The sequence below is a fragment of the Carcharodon carcharias genome, chromosome 3 (genome assembly GCF_017639515.1).
Source record: "Carcharodon carcharias isolate sCarCar2 chromosome 3, sCarCar2.pri, whole genome shotgun sequence".
Lineage (NCBI taxonomy): Eukaryota > Metazoa > Chordata > Chondrichthyes > Lamniformes > Lamnidae > Carcharodon > Carcharodon carcharias.
Genome location: NC_054469.1, coordinates 182,669,245 through 182,686,326, shown reverse-complemented (window position 1 = coordinate 182,686,326; position 17,082 = coordinate 182,669,245). Strand labels below are relative to the sequence as shown.

The 17,082-nt window shown below is 40.4% G+C and overlaps 1 protein-coding gene across 4 annotated transcripts in view; it reads left to right on the top strand.

Moving 5' to 3' along the window:
* The first annotated feature begins 858 nt into the window (after positions 1-858).
* The window catches only part of LOC121276311 (GMP reductase 1), a 112,646-nt gene continuing 96,422 nt past the window's right edge, over positions 859-17,082 (top strand). The window contains exon 1 of one of the 4 annotated variants that reach the window (XM_041184579.1): positions 859-1,160. In XM_041184579.1, coding sequence (XP_041040513.1) covers positions 1,074-1,160 — 87 coding nt within the window. In that variant the 5' untranslated portion in view covers positions 859-1,073. The remainder of the gene's footprint in view (positions 1,161-17,082) is intronic. The other 3 variants (XM_041184580.1, XM_041184578.1, XM_041184577.1) reach the window with 3 other exon arrangements.

Here is a 17,082-nt window from a genome sequence, read left to right as displayed (position 1 = left end):
GGGGTGTAGGTGGATCAAGTTGGTCGGTAGTCAGAGGATTAGAAAGATATTCAGAGGGTTTGGAGGATAGTCAGAGGGTTTAGAGGATAATCGAATGGGGCAGGGGGGCGGTGGTTGGTTGGTTGGGTCGGGGGGGGAGTCAGGGGGATCAGTGTGAGTGATTTGGGAGTCAGTTCTGTAGTTACCCAGGAGTTAGAATAAGTTTTTTTCTGCCTAGAATTTCTGGCGTAACTATTCAGGTAAGTCCCACGGAACTGCCCAAGTCTCCGACTCTGTCTCAGAGTCGGAGACTTTTGCAGAGGATCCCGGGGAGGAGGGGAATCGCCCATAGGAACTTCCGGGCAATTCCTGCGAAGGTCAGCAAGTCAGGATTTCTGCAGGGTCCCGACGTGTAGTCTCTGAGAATCCGGAGACGGGAAGAGCTGGGCTATTTACCGAGCCCTCTCTGCAAGCTAACAGAGCCCATACACCGGCTGTGCTTACGCTATTGCCCAGTAAATGGGAAGATATTCCCCCCCGCCCCCCGTATTGCCAGTAACCATGGCTCTGGTATGGAGTAGGAAGGAGTGCGGCGCTGTCTGTCTATGTGTGTGTTGGGGGGACACAGAGCCGACGCTAGCGGTGTGCGTCCCCCGGTCTCTGGGAGTGCTCATTGGCCCACTCCATTTGCCAAGGCGCTCCATGGGTCTGCAATTTGAATCCTAAATACAGATTTTGTTGCGTATCCCAAAATAGGGCACAACGCAGCACTGCCCACTCAGTCAATGACTGATTGAAATAATGCAGTCGCTTTCCGTAAGCAGAGCGGCGGGGGTGTTTCTTTAAATGGAAATTGCTGCTCACTCGCACTGCAGTGTTCCAGGATGCAGGACGTTTCCCTCTGCAGTTGTTTTTTTCCTGTGGAGTGGGAGGGGGGTGAGAGCGGGCCAAGCGATTTGAGCTATGCAGCAGCTCGGAAAGTGATCTTTCTGAGTGAAGTGGCAGTAGGGCGGGCAGGCTATAAATGCAGCGCGCTGACAGGCAGCGGGCTTTTGGTGCAGCGGAGTTGACTGGGCACGGGAGCAGCGCTCAGCATGCCTCGGGTGGACGCCGATCTCAAACTCGACTTCAAGGATGTTCTGGTCCGACCCAAAAGGAGCAGCTTGAAGAGCAGATCCGAGGTGAGAGAGAAAAACACCCGCAAAGGAATTCTTTTCAAATATTTTCAAGAAAGGACAGCCACCCACTTTGACAATTTTAGCTGCCCTCCTCCTCCTCTAATTTGCACCATCCAAAGCTGTACTTATTTCTACTTTGGAAATATTCCGATAAAAAGTTAACGCTGCAAGTTTGCTTTGTCCAAGCTTTTAGCTAGGAACGTTTGGCTTGGGAACGAGACTAGAGGACTACCGGAAGGTCAAGTGAAGAATTGTAACAAAATAACCCTTCATGTCTCATTCGAAACCAAATACCCTGTCCCAGAAAGAGTTTACTGAATGTGTTTGATGTGAGCCTTATTTAACATGTGTATAAGTACTTCAAAGATAACTCAAACTCAGCCATGAGCGGCTGGGGAATGCAGTCCGCAGTGACTATTGATCAATACATTGCTGCATTCGCTCCGCAAGAGCTGTGTCTCAAAATGAAATCGTTCCCATGGGAACACGTGGAGGATATCCCAGTATTGCGAGTAAAGTGCAGCATTTTTATTCTCGTGGAGTTTACCAGTATTCCAGTAGTTTCTTTTCTGCAGTTGTCACAATAACTTAAAGAATCCCAAGAAACCCTTAATCAGAGTGAATTTGAAAACACTTCACACACTTTTCATTGGAAGGAGAAAGAGACTGGGTACAGAGTCAGGGGAAATACGCTTCCATACAATCTGTGGCTGTTGTGACAATAAATATGAGCAAAATTTCGGATGTATCCAAACTCTCCACAAATCATGTACCTGGACCCTTAAGACATTTAACGAGTGCCACAATTGACCATATAACTGGCTCCTTAATTGGCCCTATCGCTGTTTCTATAAACGCCCTACAACTGATCAAGTAACTATTTATATAACTGAACCAACATTGAGTCATATAACAGTTCAATAACTATTTAACTAGCCATATAACTAACCCTATAATTGTTTACATAACAATTTACATAATGGAAAGGATCTTATAACTAATTATGACAGGTAATCAAGTGGTTAATGTAGGCAATAAAACAGTATTACAGGAAGTAATGGTATGAAAAAGACTGCCAAATCCCCAGGACCTGATAGGTTCTACCCCAGGGTCTTGAAGCCAGCAAAGAAATTGTAGGTGCTTTAGCCAGAGTCTTCCAAAGCTCTGTTGATTCAGGAATTGTCCTCTTAGAATGAAAACTGATAATTTAACTCCATTATTTAAGAAAGCGGGAAACATAATAGGAAATTATACACCTGCTAATCTAACATCTATTGTAGGTAAGTTATTAGATATATCACTTGGAGAAATTTGAGCTGATTAGAAAGATTAGAAAATGGATTTGTAAAGAGCAGATCATGACTAATTAACCTGATTAATTTTTGAGGAAGCAAATAAAGTAGGAAATGGGGTAATGCCCATGAATATAGTTTATTTGAAGTTCCAGAAGACATTTAGTAAAGTTCTACATAAGTGACTTTGCCAACATTAAAGCTCGGGATCGAAGAACCAGTTCCAATGAAGGGTCATATTGAACTTGAAACGTTAACTGTTTTTCTCTCCATAGATGCTGCCAGACTTGCAGAGTTTTTCCAGAGCTTTCTGTTTTTATTTCAGATTTCCAGCATTCACAATATTTTACTTTTATTATACTGATAAGGCCATACTTGCAGTGCTATGTGCATTCTGGTCTCCATGCTATAGCAATGGTATTTCGGTTTTGGAGGCAGTGTCAAAAATGGTAATCATGGAGCCTGAGTGAGGAGAGAATGAATAGTTTGTGATTGTCACAAAGTCTAGAACCAGGCTCCAATTTAGAAGAAAGAATGCATATTATTTAGCTGCAACTACTTTACATGGTGGAAAGTAAATATGGGGAATGGATTAGCCAGGGAGGCATTAGGAGATGGGGGAGCAATTTTAACACTGGGTGATGGTGTAATAAAGGTGATATCAAGTTAGCTGTGCATTGTGCACCAAACCTGGTTTTCCACTCCAGGGAGAGGGAAATAAGGTGAGTTATAAAAGCATTAGTGTCCAGTTTACACCATTGCCCATATTAAAATTATTCCCTTATTCTAGAAAACATTATGGGAAACATTGGATAGATAGTTCAGGAATGTGTAAATGAAATCAGTTAGTTTTATAGACTGGCCAAGGGGACTGCAGAGCCTTCTCTGCACCTGTACTTTCCTTTGTTCTAATAAATGGTTACATTACAGTGTTTAGAACTGCAAATATACTGGCCACATAATCAATCTCATAATTAGTCAAATAATGATCATACATCTGTCATTAGTTTTATAAAGTCATCAGAACTTGTCATTCAGCTGTTCACATAAATGATTCTCTTGTGGAACCTGATTTAATATTTTAACCAATATACTGTTCACTGCCTTCAAAAAAGGTATTACTTTGGTAATCTAAAGATGTATCAATCTCAGTTCTGTATTTTAACAATTGATCTGGCATAAGTTGCCATTTGCAGAAGAAGGTTCCAAACTTCTGCCACCTTTTGCATGTTTCCTAATTTTACTCATGAAAAGTCTGGATCAAAATTTTAATCTACGCCCCCTATTCTTAGGCTCTCTCTATCTACCCTATATGTTCCCCTTAATATCTTGAAAACCTTGATCCAATCTCTCCTTATACTTCTAAATTCATGGGAAAACAGCCCTGCTTTGCGTAATCCCTCCTTGTTATTTAACCCTTGAAGTTCACGAATCATTGTGCTAAACCTAAGCTTTACTGCCTGCAAGATTAATATATCCTTCCTAAGGTATAGTGCTCACAGTACTCCAGGTGTGGTCTATCCAGGGCTTTGTACAACAGCAGCATAACTCCTACCCTTCCTTTGCATTCTAGACCTCTAGGTATAAAAGTCAACATTCCATTAGCTTTTTTCATTATTTTGTGTCCAGTTGCATCAATCATTAGAATAAAGGACCTTAACAAGGCGATATAGATTGTAAACACCTTGAAAAATATAACCTGCAAACCACTAACTTGATGTAATATTTAGTTATTTCAGCAAGTGGTGATGTATTAAAATGACTGGTGCAGTACTGGAGAAAATACCTAATTTTGTCCAAAAAACCACCTCTTATAGAGTAACTGAAGAATATGAGCCCTTTGTGACAGAAATTTCAAATAAAAACAATTAAATTTGAACAGAAATTTAAGACTGAACTCAGTTTTGTGGCAGTTCAGGATTAATGTTATTCTATTCGTTGCCTGAACCTAGTAGCCAGTTGTCTAGACTGTGAAACCAGTGAGAAGCAGAACATCTGGATCTGTGGCTGGTAGTAATTACATTTGACTGTTGATTCACTGATGGTATTGTTCTCGTATTCTCGTATTCATTTTCAGGATGTGGGCATTGCCGGAAAGGTCAGCATTTAATGCCCATCACTAGTTGTCCTTGTGAAAGGGACCATGAGTCTTCCCCTTGAATCACTGTACGCCATGTGGAGAAGGTGACTACAATGCTGTTAGGTAGTGAGTTTCAGAATTTTGACCCAGGGGCAAGATAATAATACTTAAAAGCTAATGCATTTTTTATAAAAGCTGTTTTATTACTGAAATCAGTTCTTGGCAGTGTTGTGCCCATGAACAGGAAAGTGATACACCAGTCAGTGAAAATCATACTGCTAGAATTTTCAGCTCTTAGCATCTCTAGAAATAAAGATGATTTTTCATTAAAGGTGGCTGTGTTTTCTTTAGTAGAACCTGTCTTCTTACCTAAATGTACCATGCTCCAAAGGACACATTGAGTGATTAGAATGCCGATAATGTTAACATGCATCCTATGCACATCTGCAGCATGGTCCTTTTTAACCTGATACTGCGCATAGGTCACCATGCATGTTAAATGTCATTGCTCCTTGTGAATGATACTGGCTGCAGTTTGTGCTGCAAAATATGGTAAATCAAGAGTACAGCTGACAACCTAAATCATGACTTCACAGAAGATCCAATTATTGCTGGGTACAAGGAACTGCGCCAGATAGGGAACTGTCTCATGTGATTGGAATTGACCTTAACTGACACCATCACTAGAAACTGATATATTACTGGATCTTTAACTAGTTATGTCAATTTTTGAAACCCATTGCTAATGCAAAATTCTGCCAGATTTACTATAATTACAGTATTGGGAAATTTTAAGCAGAGTCTTCAGATTTAAAAAATTTTATATAAAGGCTTCCTTTACAAACTCAACAATTATTAAAGAGAATGCTAAGTTATTACTGTTGCTTTAATGCTGTAAGCTGGACTTATGCTTAAGGAATTCCTCATCAACTTTTATCTCTTTGCCCTTTCAATTATAAACATGAAAACATTAGTCTCAAAATGATTCGTTTCATTCACTGGACCCCAGCTGCCTCACTTTCCTCTAGTCATATCTGTTTCTCTTATTATAATTCCATCCTTTTTGTCCATGCTGCAGAGATTAATAAGTAAGAAAAGCCTTGGATTTATATGATACTTGTCATATCCTCTGAACAACCTAAAGTATTTCACAGCCTATGAATTAGGTTTGACATGTAGTGCTGTGTCTGTCATTATGTATGTAAATACAGCAGCCAGTTAGTGCACAGCAAGGTCCCACAAACAACAAATGAGATAGATGATCTGTTGAACTGTCCTTAATGATTTAGTTGAGGGATTAATGTTGACCAGGGCATCAGGAGAACCTTCAGATCTCCTTTGAGTAACGTCATGGATTTTTTAATGTTCACCTGAACAGACATGGTTAGCATCTTATTGAAAGACACTTCTTGACAATACAACAACTCCTCTTAAGTGTCGGTCTAGTTTAGCTACCTGGTAGTAGTGGAACTTGAGCTGATTCAGAGAAGACTGCTACCAGCTGAGTCAGCCTGACGAACTGTTAATGCAGCATAAACCTGGTGCTATCAGAAATACCAAGATATAAAACTTCCATTCCAAAAACTTCCTCTGGTTTTCTCCCCTCTCCTCTGCATCACACTAAGGTTCACACATCCTGGATATTGAATACAGCCCTCACCTGTGCCCACGTACTTGCCAGTGATAGTGTTCAGAAATGGAACATCTGGTGGACTTTTCCTGCTCAGGGTCACAGTTTAGAACCTTAGCACTGACAGATTCTTCCAAGTTTACATCAGTTGGCTTATCAGAGGCTCATCCCGGTCCATCTGAGCATACCACAAGACCATAAGATGTAGGAGAAGTAGGTCATTTGGCCCATCGAGTTTGCTCCGCCATTCAATGAGATCATGGCTGATCTGATAATCATCAACTCCGCTTTCCTGCCTTTTCCCCATAACCCTTGATTTCCTACTGATTAAAAATCTGCCTAACCCAGCCTTGAATATACTTAATGACCCAGCCCTCTGCAGTAAAGAATTCCACAAATTCTCTACCCTCTCAGAGAAGAGATTCTTCCTCATCTCTGTTTTAAATGGGCGACCCTTTACTCTGAGATTATGCCCTCTGGCCATAGACTCTCCCACAAGGGGAAACAACCTCTCAGCATCTACCCTGTCAAGCTCCCTAAGAATCTTATATGTTTCAATAAGGTCGCCTCCCATTCTTCTAAACTCCAATGAGTACAGGCCCAACCTACTTAGCCTCTCCTCATAAGAAAATCCCTCCATACCTGGGACCAACCTAGTGAACCTTCTCTGGACTACCTCTAATGCCAGTATGTCATTCCTTAGATAAGGGGACCAAAACTGTTAGAAGTATTCTAGATGTGGTCTAACTAGTGCCTTGTATAGTTTTAGCAAGACTTTCCTATTTTTATACTCCATTCCATTTTAAATAAAGGCCAACATTTGATTTGCCTTCCCTATTACCTGCTGAACTTGTCTGCTAGCTTTTTGTGATTCATGCATGAGGACTCCCAAATCCCTCTGTGCTGCAGCCTTCTGCAGTCTTTCTCCATTTAAATAATATTCAGCTCCTCTCTTCCTCCTGCCAAAGTGCAAAACCTCACATTGTCCCACATTATATTTCATCTGCCAAGTTTTTGCCCAGTCACTTAACCTGTCTATATCCCTCTGTAGACACTTTGTGTCATCCTCATCACTTGCCTTCCCACCTATTTTTGTGTCAACTGCAAACTTGGTGATAGTACATTCACTTCCCACATCCAAGTCATTGATAAATATTGCAAAGAATTGTGGCCCCAGCACTGATCCCTGTGACACTCCACTAGTTACAGGTTGCCATCCTGAAAATGCCCCCTTACTCAACTCTGTCTTCTATTAGCTAGCCAATCCTCTATCCATGCTAATATACTACCCCCAACACCATGGGCTCTTATCTTATTAAGTAGCCTTGTGTGGTACCTTGTCGAGCACTTTTTGGGAATCCAAATATATCACATTCACTGGTTCCCCTTTATCTATCCTTCTTGTTACCTCCTCAAAGAATTCTAATAAATTTGTCAGGCCTGATTTTGCCTTTATGAAGCCATGCTGACTCTGTTTGATTATAATATGAATTTCTAAGTGCTCTGCCATTAGATCTTTTATAATAGACTAACATTTTCCCAATGATGGATGTTAAGCTAAATGGCCTATAGTTACCTGTTTTTTGTCTCCCTCCCTTTTTGAATGAGGTGTTACATTGGAATTTTCCAATCCTCTGGAACTTTTCCAGAATCTAAGGATTCTTGAAAGGTTACTACCAGTGCATTCACTATCTCTGTAGCTACTTCTTTTAATATCCTAGGATGCAACCCATCAGGTCCAGGGGACTTATTGGCCTTTAGCCCCATTAGTTTCCCTAGTACTTCTTCTCTAGTGATAGTTATTGGATTTATTTCCTCCATTTCCCCTTTTGCCCCTTGATTATTTAGCATTTTTTGGAATGTTATTAGGGTCCTCTACCATGAAGACTGATGCAAAGTACTTATTCGACTCCTCCGTCATTTCCTGGTTTCTCATTATTTCCCCAGCCTCATTCTCTAAAGGGCCTATGTTCACTTTGGCCTCTCTCTTCCTTTTTATATATTTAAAGAAGCTCTTACTATCTGTTTTTATATTACTTGTTAGTTTACCCTCAAAGTTTATTTTCTGCCTTTTTTTAGTCATTTTTTGTTGGTTTTTGAAACTTTTCCAATCCCCTGGCTTACCACTGATCTTTGCCACATTGTATGTTTTTTCTTTCAACTTAATCTCCTTGGTTAGCCATGGTTGGTTTATTGCCTTCCTAGAATCCTTCTTCCTCACAGGATATATCTTTGTTGAGAATCATGAACTATTTCCTTAAACGTCTGCCATTGTCTATTAACTGTCTTTTCTGCCAAGCTCCTTTCCCAGTCCATTCCAGCCCACTCTGCCCTCATTTCTTTGCAATTGTCCTTATTTATATCCTTATTTAAGTTTAACACAGTTGTTTCCAACCCAAATTTCTCACTCTCACTGAATGCTAAATTCTACCATGATTTGGTCACTTTTTTCCGAGGGGATCTTTTACTCTGAGATCATTTATTAATTCTGCCTCATTTCACATTACCAGATCCAAAATGGCCTGATTCCTGGTTGGATCCACAACATATTTGTTCTAGGAAACTGCCCCAAATACATTCTATGAATTCTTGCTTGTGGCTACTTCAGCCAATTTGATTTTCCCAATCTACATGAAGATTAAATCACCCATGATTAATGTACTTCCTTTTTTACATGCCCTCATTATCTCCTGATTTATTCTCTGTCCTACAGTATAGCTACTGTTAGGGGGCCTATAAGCTGCCCCCACCAGTGTCGTCTTTCCCTTGTTATTTCCTACCTCCACCCACGTGGATTCTACATCCTCTGATCCAAGATCATTTCTTGCTATCATACTTATTCCATTTCATACTAACAAAGCTATCCCATCACCCTTTTCTTCCTGCCAGTCCTTTCGAAAAGTCACACACCCCTTAATATTTAGTTCCCAGCTTTGATCTTCTTGTAACCATGTGTCCGTAATGGCTGTGAGCTCATGCCCATTAACCTCTATTTATGACGTTGATTCATTTATTTTGTTCTGAATACTATGTGCATTTAAGAGCCATTAATTTTGCATTTTTACCATCTTTTTCCCCCTTTGACCCTATTTGCTGGTTTTTTTATGTTTGTACACTCTGTCCCTTCCTGTCATACTCTGGGTATCATTAACTAAAACTGCCCCGCAATGCTGCCATATCCTTTTGCTTTGTAAGCCTACATAACCCCTCTCCAAAACCCTCAACCCCCTCCCTATTTAGTTTAAAGCCCTCTCTACAGCAGACTACATTTACCCAGTTAGCCATTATAGGAGCTTCTCCCTTTAATTCCTCCATCAAGCAAAATAACTTAGAAATTCAGTTGTGCACAAAAATGATCATACAGGTGGTGGGGTACATATTGTATGCACGTGTTAGTGTTGTCCCAGGCAGCACATAATATTGCTGCTACCTGCTTAATATGAGTCAGGCACACAGCCAATGAATAGTGTGGACCACATACCTGACTGTTTAGGGGTTGGATATCATCTGTATCTGACACCACTTAAACATAACAGCCTTCTGAAAGGGGAGGTGCATTGTGGTTGCAGTCAACAGGGAGTCAGTTCTGCACCTAAATGGCGGCAGCAGCCAGTAGTGAGAGGATACAAAAGATTTTCCAATCCTGCCATGAAGACAATGGTTCAAGCTGTGGCCAAGAGGAGAGAAATCATCTTCCCCACCAGAGCAGAAAATATTTCAGTCAGCACCTTTTCCAGAAATAGGATAACATTACAAAGGAGGTCAATAGAAGGGATTTGGATCCCAGGATGTGGTTGCAATGCTAGAACATCTGTGACCTCACCAGAGCTGTCAAGGTAGTGTTCTCTTAACTTGTGTTATAACCACAGCAGATGTTAATTGCAGAGCAAACCAAATCCCGGAGGGAAATTTGGTTTATGGGCAATACCCTTTTTTTTAAATATTCTGAAAATGAGAAGAAAACATACTGATCTCAACAGCAAAAAGTCCAGTAACACTTCTTGCATTTTAAAAATTGAAAGTAAATGTTTTATTAATAAGATTAAAAGAAAATGTAAGCACACAAGATTACAGTTACACAGTTAAAATTAGTCTTACAAAACATTCCACTTGGTCAGACCCACAAGTAAACCTTCCAGGCAACACTCCCCTATAGATGTTTAATCATAAAAATCCAGTAATATTACCCAAGGCAAACTGTTGTAGCTTTAATAAAGGCATACTATAGGATCTCTTAAACATTCTTCCCATCTGCTGTGGAAATCCAAGACTTCAGAACAAAACAGCTTATTGCAGACCCAGACGCTTTTGGCTTGACCAGATGGCTGATTCAAACTGCATCTTCTCTCAACCTGGAGCTGTTGCCAGGAGATCATCTTTACACAGCCAACAGCTACACTCTCTCTCCAATATCTCTAAAATACCTTTCTCCCTCCTTCATCTTAGGCTCCATTGTTCTCGCACCTCTTTGAAACTCAAATCCTTCCAAATATGAAATCTTTCCGTTTTCTATTTTGTCTCTATTAAACATCTTGCAAACAAATGCACAAGTGCACTCCTTGCAGGAGAAAGTCAGTCACAGCTCTAGACATGGGCTCTCAGCAATGGAGGTCTAGTCCACCTGTCCATCCAGAAGGGATGGTCCTTGTTTCCTTGTAGCTGGCCTGTAACTTGACAGCCTTAATGGAATAAGGCTGTCAAGTTACACAGAAGGCTGGGCAGGATGAATGAGTCATGATAGGTGCCTGGAAACTTGGCACAGAGCTGTGTGATGTATTGCTTGCAGTTGTAAACTTTGCTGTATGTTGAATAAGTAGAATTCCTTTTAATTGATAAAGGTGCCAGGCTGGTAGTTCTAGCACATAGGGTAATATGGATGCAGCCTACGGTATCTTTCACCCTTGGGAAATCTGCAACATGGTCAAAGTCTAGCACACTCTTACATTGCTTTGCTCTGTCCAGGGGAAAGAGATATAGTTATTTCTCCTAGTGTAGAGAGCCTTGGTGACCCTCTCACAGCAGCGTATTGCAAACTGTGAAGTTTTGCTGATGTCACCTGCTGTGGCCTGGAAGGATCCTGTTGCATAAAAGTTAAGGGTTATGATAACCCTATCAGATAGACATGAGCAGTGCTGCCCATGCCCTGGTGTGAAGCTCCACTTGCAGCTGCAGAAGGTGACAGTTCAATGACAGCCTCCTTGGTGAAGCAAAGGAACTTTACATATTGATCGTTAGTGAAGTTCATGTAGCATAAATGCTCCCGGAAGGCCTGCTATGGGTATGGCCTCCAGTGCAGCACTGTTTCCCTCCCCGCTGTGTTGCAACTGTTGCACCTCTCTTCCTGATGCTTCCCATTTTCCAGCCCTACCTGACCGCCCAGGACTGTAGTCAATCTGCTTATAGAGCAATACCAACAGAATCATCACCTCAGCACTGAAACCTAACTTTCCAGACTCAGTAAAGAGGCCAACAAGATAAACAGCAGCCTGAAAAGACACACGACCAACTAACCTTGAAGCACTGCATGATGTCTTTTTAAATACTGCAAGTGAAGGATCCATCTTGCCTGTTAGTGCCATGAGTTGCTGGGTGAATTTAGCAAATGTCAAGGCAGGTGCTGCAATAATTGTAAGACCTTTATTTACATTAAATCATTCATTGCTTTAAATAGTTCTGGTTCTACATCCTGGACGCCTACAGAAAAGCTTGATCCAATTTGGCAGCTGGTGCATTTCAACTTGAAATGTGTGTTTGCTCTGCACCATATAGGAGATTAATGTTTAGTGTTTGAAAAATGGATGCATGCGATTGAATATATAAATCAATGACTGTTCAAAGAAAACAATAGAGTATGACATCAAAAACCTGATTGCCGTAATATTATATTTGCATTTACACCTATATATATATATATATATATATGAAGAACGTAATTTTATGACAAGAACCTAACTGGTCATGAATGTGGATTGCAGAATTGGCCCTCTTGTGATCTAGCCCTATCTCCAATCTCTCACATGCCTTTTAGTGAGGTTTGGAGCTGGGAATGCAGCCTCACAAAATTATCTTTCTATTGTAAAAGTAGATAATACCTGATGCCTTTTCCTGGATTTAAAACAATTTTCCCATCTGTGCATCAATATAATAATCACAAATTGCTCAAAGAATTGCAGTCGAAGGTTTTGTTATCATCTGGAGTTAATTATTGGACAAATTCTTGTAGTTCACGAAGATCGTCACTATCCTACATGTGTGAGGTATGGTGGATAGTTCATACAGAAAAACACTACTATCAAAATACCTATTCAGAAACCATGTTCTGTTGGGTCCTGCAATACAAATGTATTTCCTGTGGGGTTCTTTAACATACAATCCTAAGAGTGGTGTCCATTCAGTAGAACATAAGTGACTTCTGCACTGCCACCTTGGCCACTGAAGTGATTTTAGTCTGGGTAAATGTTTTGAAACAATTTCCCCAAGCAGTGGTAAGAACGTGGAATTCGATAGAGAGTGATTGAAGAGAATAATATAGATGCATTTAAGGGGAATCTAAGCAAGCATTTGAGGGAGAAGGGAATAAATGGTAATTATGGTAGCTTTAGATGAGAAACATTTCGAGGAGATTCAAGTGGAGAATAAATACTGGCATAATCTGTTTAAGCCTGTTTCTGTGCAATATGTCCTATATAATTCTGCCATTTATAAAGAAAATGAGAAGATTGCTGGTGAATTTGTAAGACAATGATCAGTTTGGGGTTCTGTTGACTAATCTCGCATACTTTGAGATCATCTGAGTTTCTTTGAATGACAAGGCAATAATTCAATCAGTAAGACATCCAGTATCCTCTATTCATTTATTTGCACCAGTACTTTAGTTGTCAACTAGCAATGATGGCAGGTGCCTATTATTTTCAGCAGTAGCTTTGTTCCCAGCGTTAATATTAATTTAATTGTACGTACTCTTAGAAAAAGAATGAAAGTAGCTAAATATGAATGAAAGTAGTCCTTCAAAAGCAATCCATTTTTACTTCTTTTGTAGATGCAGATTTCAGGTTCACTCAGCCAAATTAGCAAAAACCTATTTCTTTTCAATTAATGACAATATTTTGCAGCCTGGTGAGTGGTTCATTTTGACTCTTAGTGCCATGTCTTGAACTGGCAATGATAAGGAAACTATATATGTTCTGATTGTTTTCCTCTGTCTGACATGACTGTTCCACATCATTCTGCAAGGTTGAATTTGGGTTCCAGCCAAAATAGCAAAAGGCTGAATGCTTTGCCTGGTGCTACTTTGGGAACAGATATCATCTTTCTACAGTGCAGCCACTGTGCATAAATGCATTTGTCACATGTACACGCCTTACTATCATGGAGGAGGCAGAGTCCCTTGAGAGAGTGTTCGTCATGGTGTCAACTGCAAATGATTCCTCCCATCTAAGAAATTCCTGAAAATACGTGGGCTTTAATGAAACAGGCAGATGGCATGTGAATAAACTGATAAAGGGAGGCAGTGCTACAAATGGCATCAGAGTAAATGTTTGTATGACTATTATTATCACCAGAAGGGATTCAGAAACTAGACTATAAATTGCTACATTTTTAAAAAAATTCATTCTTGGGATGTGGGTGTCACAGGCAAGGTCAACATTTGTTGCTGATCCATTGAGAACAGTTAAGAGTCAGCCATTTTGCTGTGGGTCTGGAGTTACATGTGAACCAGATGGGCTTTTATGACAATTGATTATAGTTTCATGATCACCATTACTATGACTGACTTTCGAATCCATCCTTTTTTAATTAACTGAATTGAAATTCCACCAGCAGCCATGGTAGAATTTGAACCTGTATCCCCAGAGCATTAGCCTGGGCCTCTGGATTACTAGTCCAGTAACATTACCACTACGCTTTTGCCGTCTCTCCAATTTAAGTAAATAACATTTATGAATGAGAAGCAGCTGAAACACTGACACATTGTATTAAGAAGGCTAATGGAATGCTACCCTTTGTTATGAGGGGAATAGAACATAAAAGTATAAGGATGTTATGCATCAGTTAATCAAGGCATTGGTGAAACCACATCTCAAATATTGTGTGCAGTTTTGGTCTCCTTATTTAAGGAAGGATGTAAATACTTTGGAAGTGATTCAGTGGAGGTTTACTAGATTGATACCTGGAATGAGCAGGTTGACTTAATGAGGAAAGGTTGGACATAGAAACATAGAAAATAGGAGCAGGAGTAGGTCATTTGGCCCTTCGAGTCTGCTCCACCATTCAACATGATCATGGCTGATCCTCTATCTCAGCGCCATACACTCACTCTCTCCCATGCCCTTTGATGCCTTTAGAGTCTAGAAATCTATTTTCTTCCATTGGATCCTGGTCCCTAGTTTAGTTGGACAAAATGATCCGGTTGCACGCTTGTTTCGGGATGACTGAGTTGGTACCATAGACAGAGAAAATCAGCAGGCAGTTCTTATGTAGAACACATTCTATTTATTTACAAAGGAATTCAGCAGTTACACCTGTGTGCTTACAACTCAAACCTTATCTCTGCATTACAGACTCTGACTCTAGACTACTCCTGCTGACTACTAAGGTAGCCTGCGCTACTCTGCTATTGGACACTAAGATCATGTGATCTTCCATTATAACATTCTTCTTAAAGGCATATTACACGTCAGATTACTACATCCCTCCCCCTTTACTCAGAAATACATTTTACAGTTACAATTACAATTTTTCACAAAATATCAAGTTATTTACACAGATAAATAATTTACAAATTCAGTCTTTCTGGGGGTTTCCTTATGCGTGTAGAATGTCTCAGTTTTACTTCAGATGTTTTGTCAGGAACCTGCTTTTCTAGTGTCTGAACATCAGGTTCTTTGGGCGCCTACAAATCTGTTTCCTCAACTCCTGCAGGTACAGCCGACCCTTCAGACATATCTGTACTCAGCCGAGTTCTTTCAACAGGAGATGTTGACACATTAATGAACACTGGAGGGATCATTCCTGATACTTTGTTTCTCTCCACCTTTTCTGATCTATGTGTCTCCTCATGACTCGGTCTTCCGCTTTAACATGGTAAGAAAGAGGTCCAGTCACTGCACTTGTTCCACCTGATAACCATTTGGGTTCTTCAAAAATTTGTCACATATACCATCTCTCCTACAATAAACCTTGTGTCATGACTATGCCAGTCATGTCCAGTTTTCTGACTTCCCTGACTCCTTTCCAGCTTCCCCTCCTAAATTTGGCATTATTAAGCTCAATCTCATTCTGAGCCGGCGATTTAATCAACAATTCCGCAGGGATGACATTTGTTGTCGTGTGACGGGTAGTCTTATAATAGGAAAGAAACTGTGCTAGTTTGGTCGCTATGGAGTCTCTGGTTAATTTCTTCATGCCAGTTTTGAACGTTTGAACCACTCTCTAGGCCAGTCCATTTGATGAAGGGTGATACGGTGAAGTTTTTACATGAGTGATACCATTGAGGCTGATAAACTGTTGAAACTCAGCAATCGTAAATGCTGTGCCATTATCCGATAGGACTACTTCAGGTAGTCTGTTGATAGTGAAACTTTGACATAACTTGTCAATTGTAACAGAAGGCGTCAGTGACTTCACCTCATATATGTCCATCCGTTTTGAGTGAGTATCAGCAATATGGAAAAACATTGTTCCCAAAAAAGGTCAATAAGTAATCGCACCCATGGCCTTCCTGGCCACTCCCACGGGTGTAAGGGAGCTGTTGGAGGTAACTTTTGCAATTACTGACACTGAAAACGACTTTTCACTAAGCTCTCTATTTCTCCATTCATCCCAGGCCATCAGAGGTAGCTGCGTGCTATGGTCTTCATTCGGGATGTACACTAGTTCAGTTAATAAAGGCGTTCGTCCTTTTGGAGGAACAATCACTCGAGCTCTCCACAATAAGATAACATCCTGGCTGGTTATCTCATATCGTCTGTGAAAATACGGTTTCATTTCGTCGGATTCCTGTTCTTGTGACCAACCGTGAAGAACTTGTTCTCGTCCTTTGGTTAAGACTGGGTCTTGACTTGTCCAATCTCTAAACTATCTGGTATATACCGGTGATGATTCTAAAAAGTTCAATAATAAAACAAGTTCTTGAGGAACTGGAATATCCTCATCGTCTTCTTTCAAAGGCAAACGACTAAGTGCACCAGCGTTTGCAATCTGATTTCCAGGCCAATCCAATTTAATTTCTTTCAGCTAGTTTTGTCCAATGAGGCTTGGCCCCTCACCTCCTACCACCATCAAGGGTAATTTTACTGATTGACTTCCATACTGTACAGTAACCCTGCTTATGCCTTTGATTTTGATATCTTCTCCCATGTAAGTTTTCAATTTGGCATCTGTTTCTTCCAAGTTTAATTTACATTGCCTGTAATTCACGTAAGTGAAGGTTTGCTCACCTATTACTGTAGTGGAAGCTTCTGCGTCCACCTCCATTCTGATAGGTCTGTCATTCACTCTCAATGTTATATAGATTGGTTCTGTTCTTCCTACCTTTAAATTATAGAATAAATATCTGAATTTGTTACTTTAGACTTTTCTACATTATGGATCTCATGGGGTTTTTTCTTTTGATTGAAAATCTGCCTGAAGCCAAATCCTTGCAATGTCTCATGAGGTGTTCGTTTCGATGACAGTAAAAACATTTGATTTTTTAAATTTCCATTCATTACGAGGTTGTCTGCTTCCACCTCTGTTACCATTATTCCATGTTTTAGCTGCTGAGTCATTTCTTTTTATTTGTCTGCAAGTGGTGGCTGCTTCCCGCTTCTCATCACAGCAGTGTATTTTCACACCCTTTTTGCTTGGGGCTCCCTGCCCAACATGGAGGACGGCACCATTTTGCGCTCCTTGAATGTCTTTTGAGTCCCTCTCTGCGCTTTC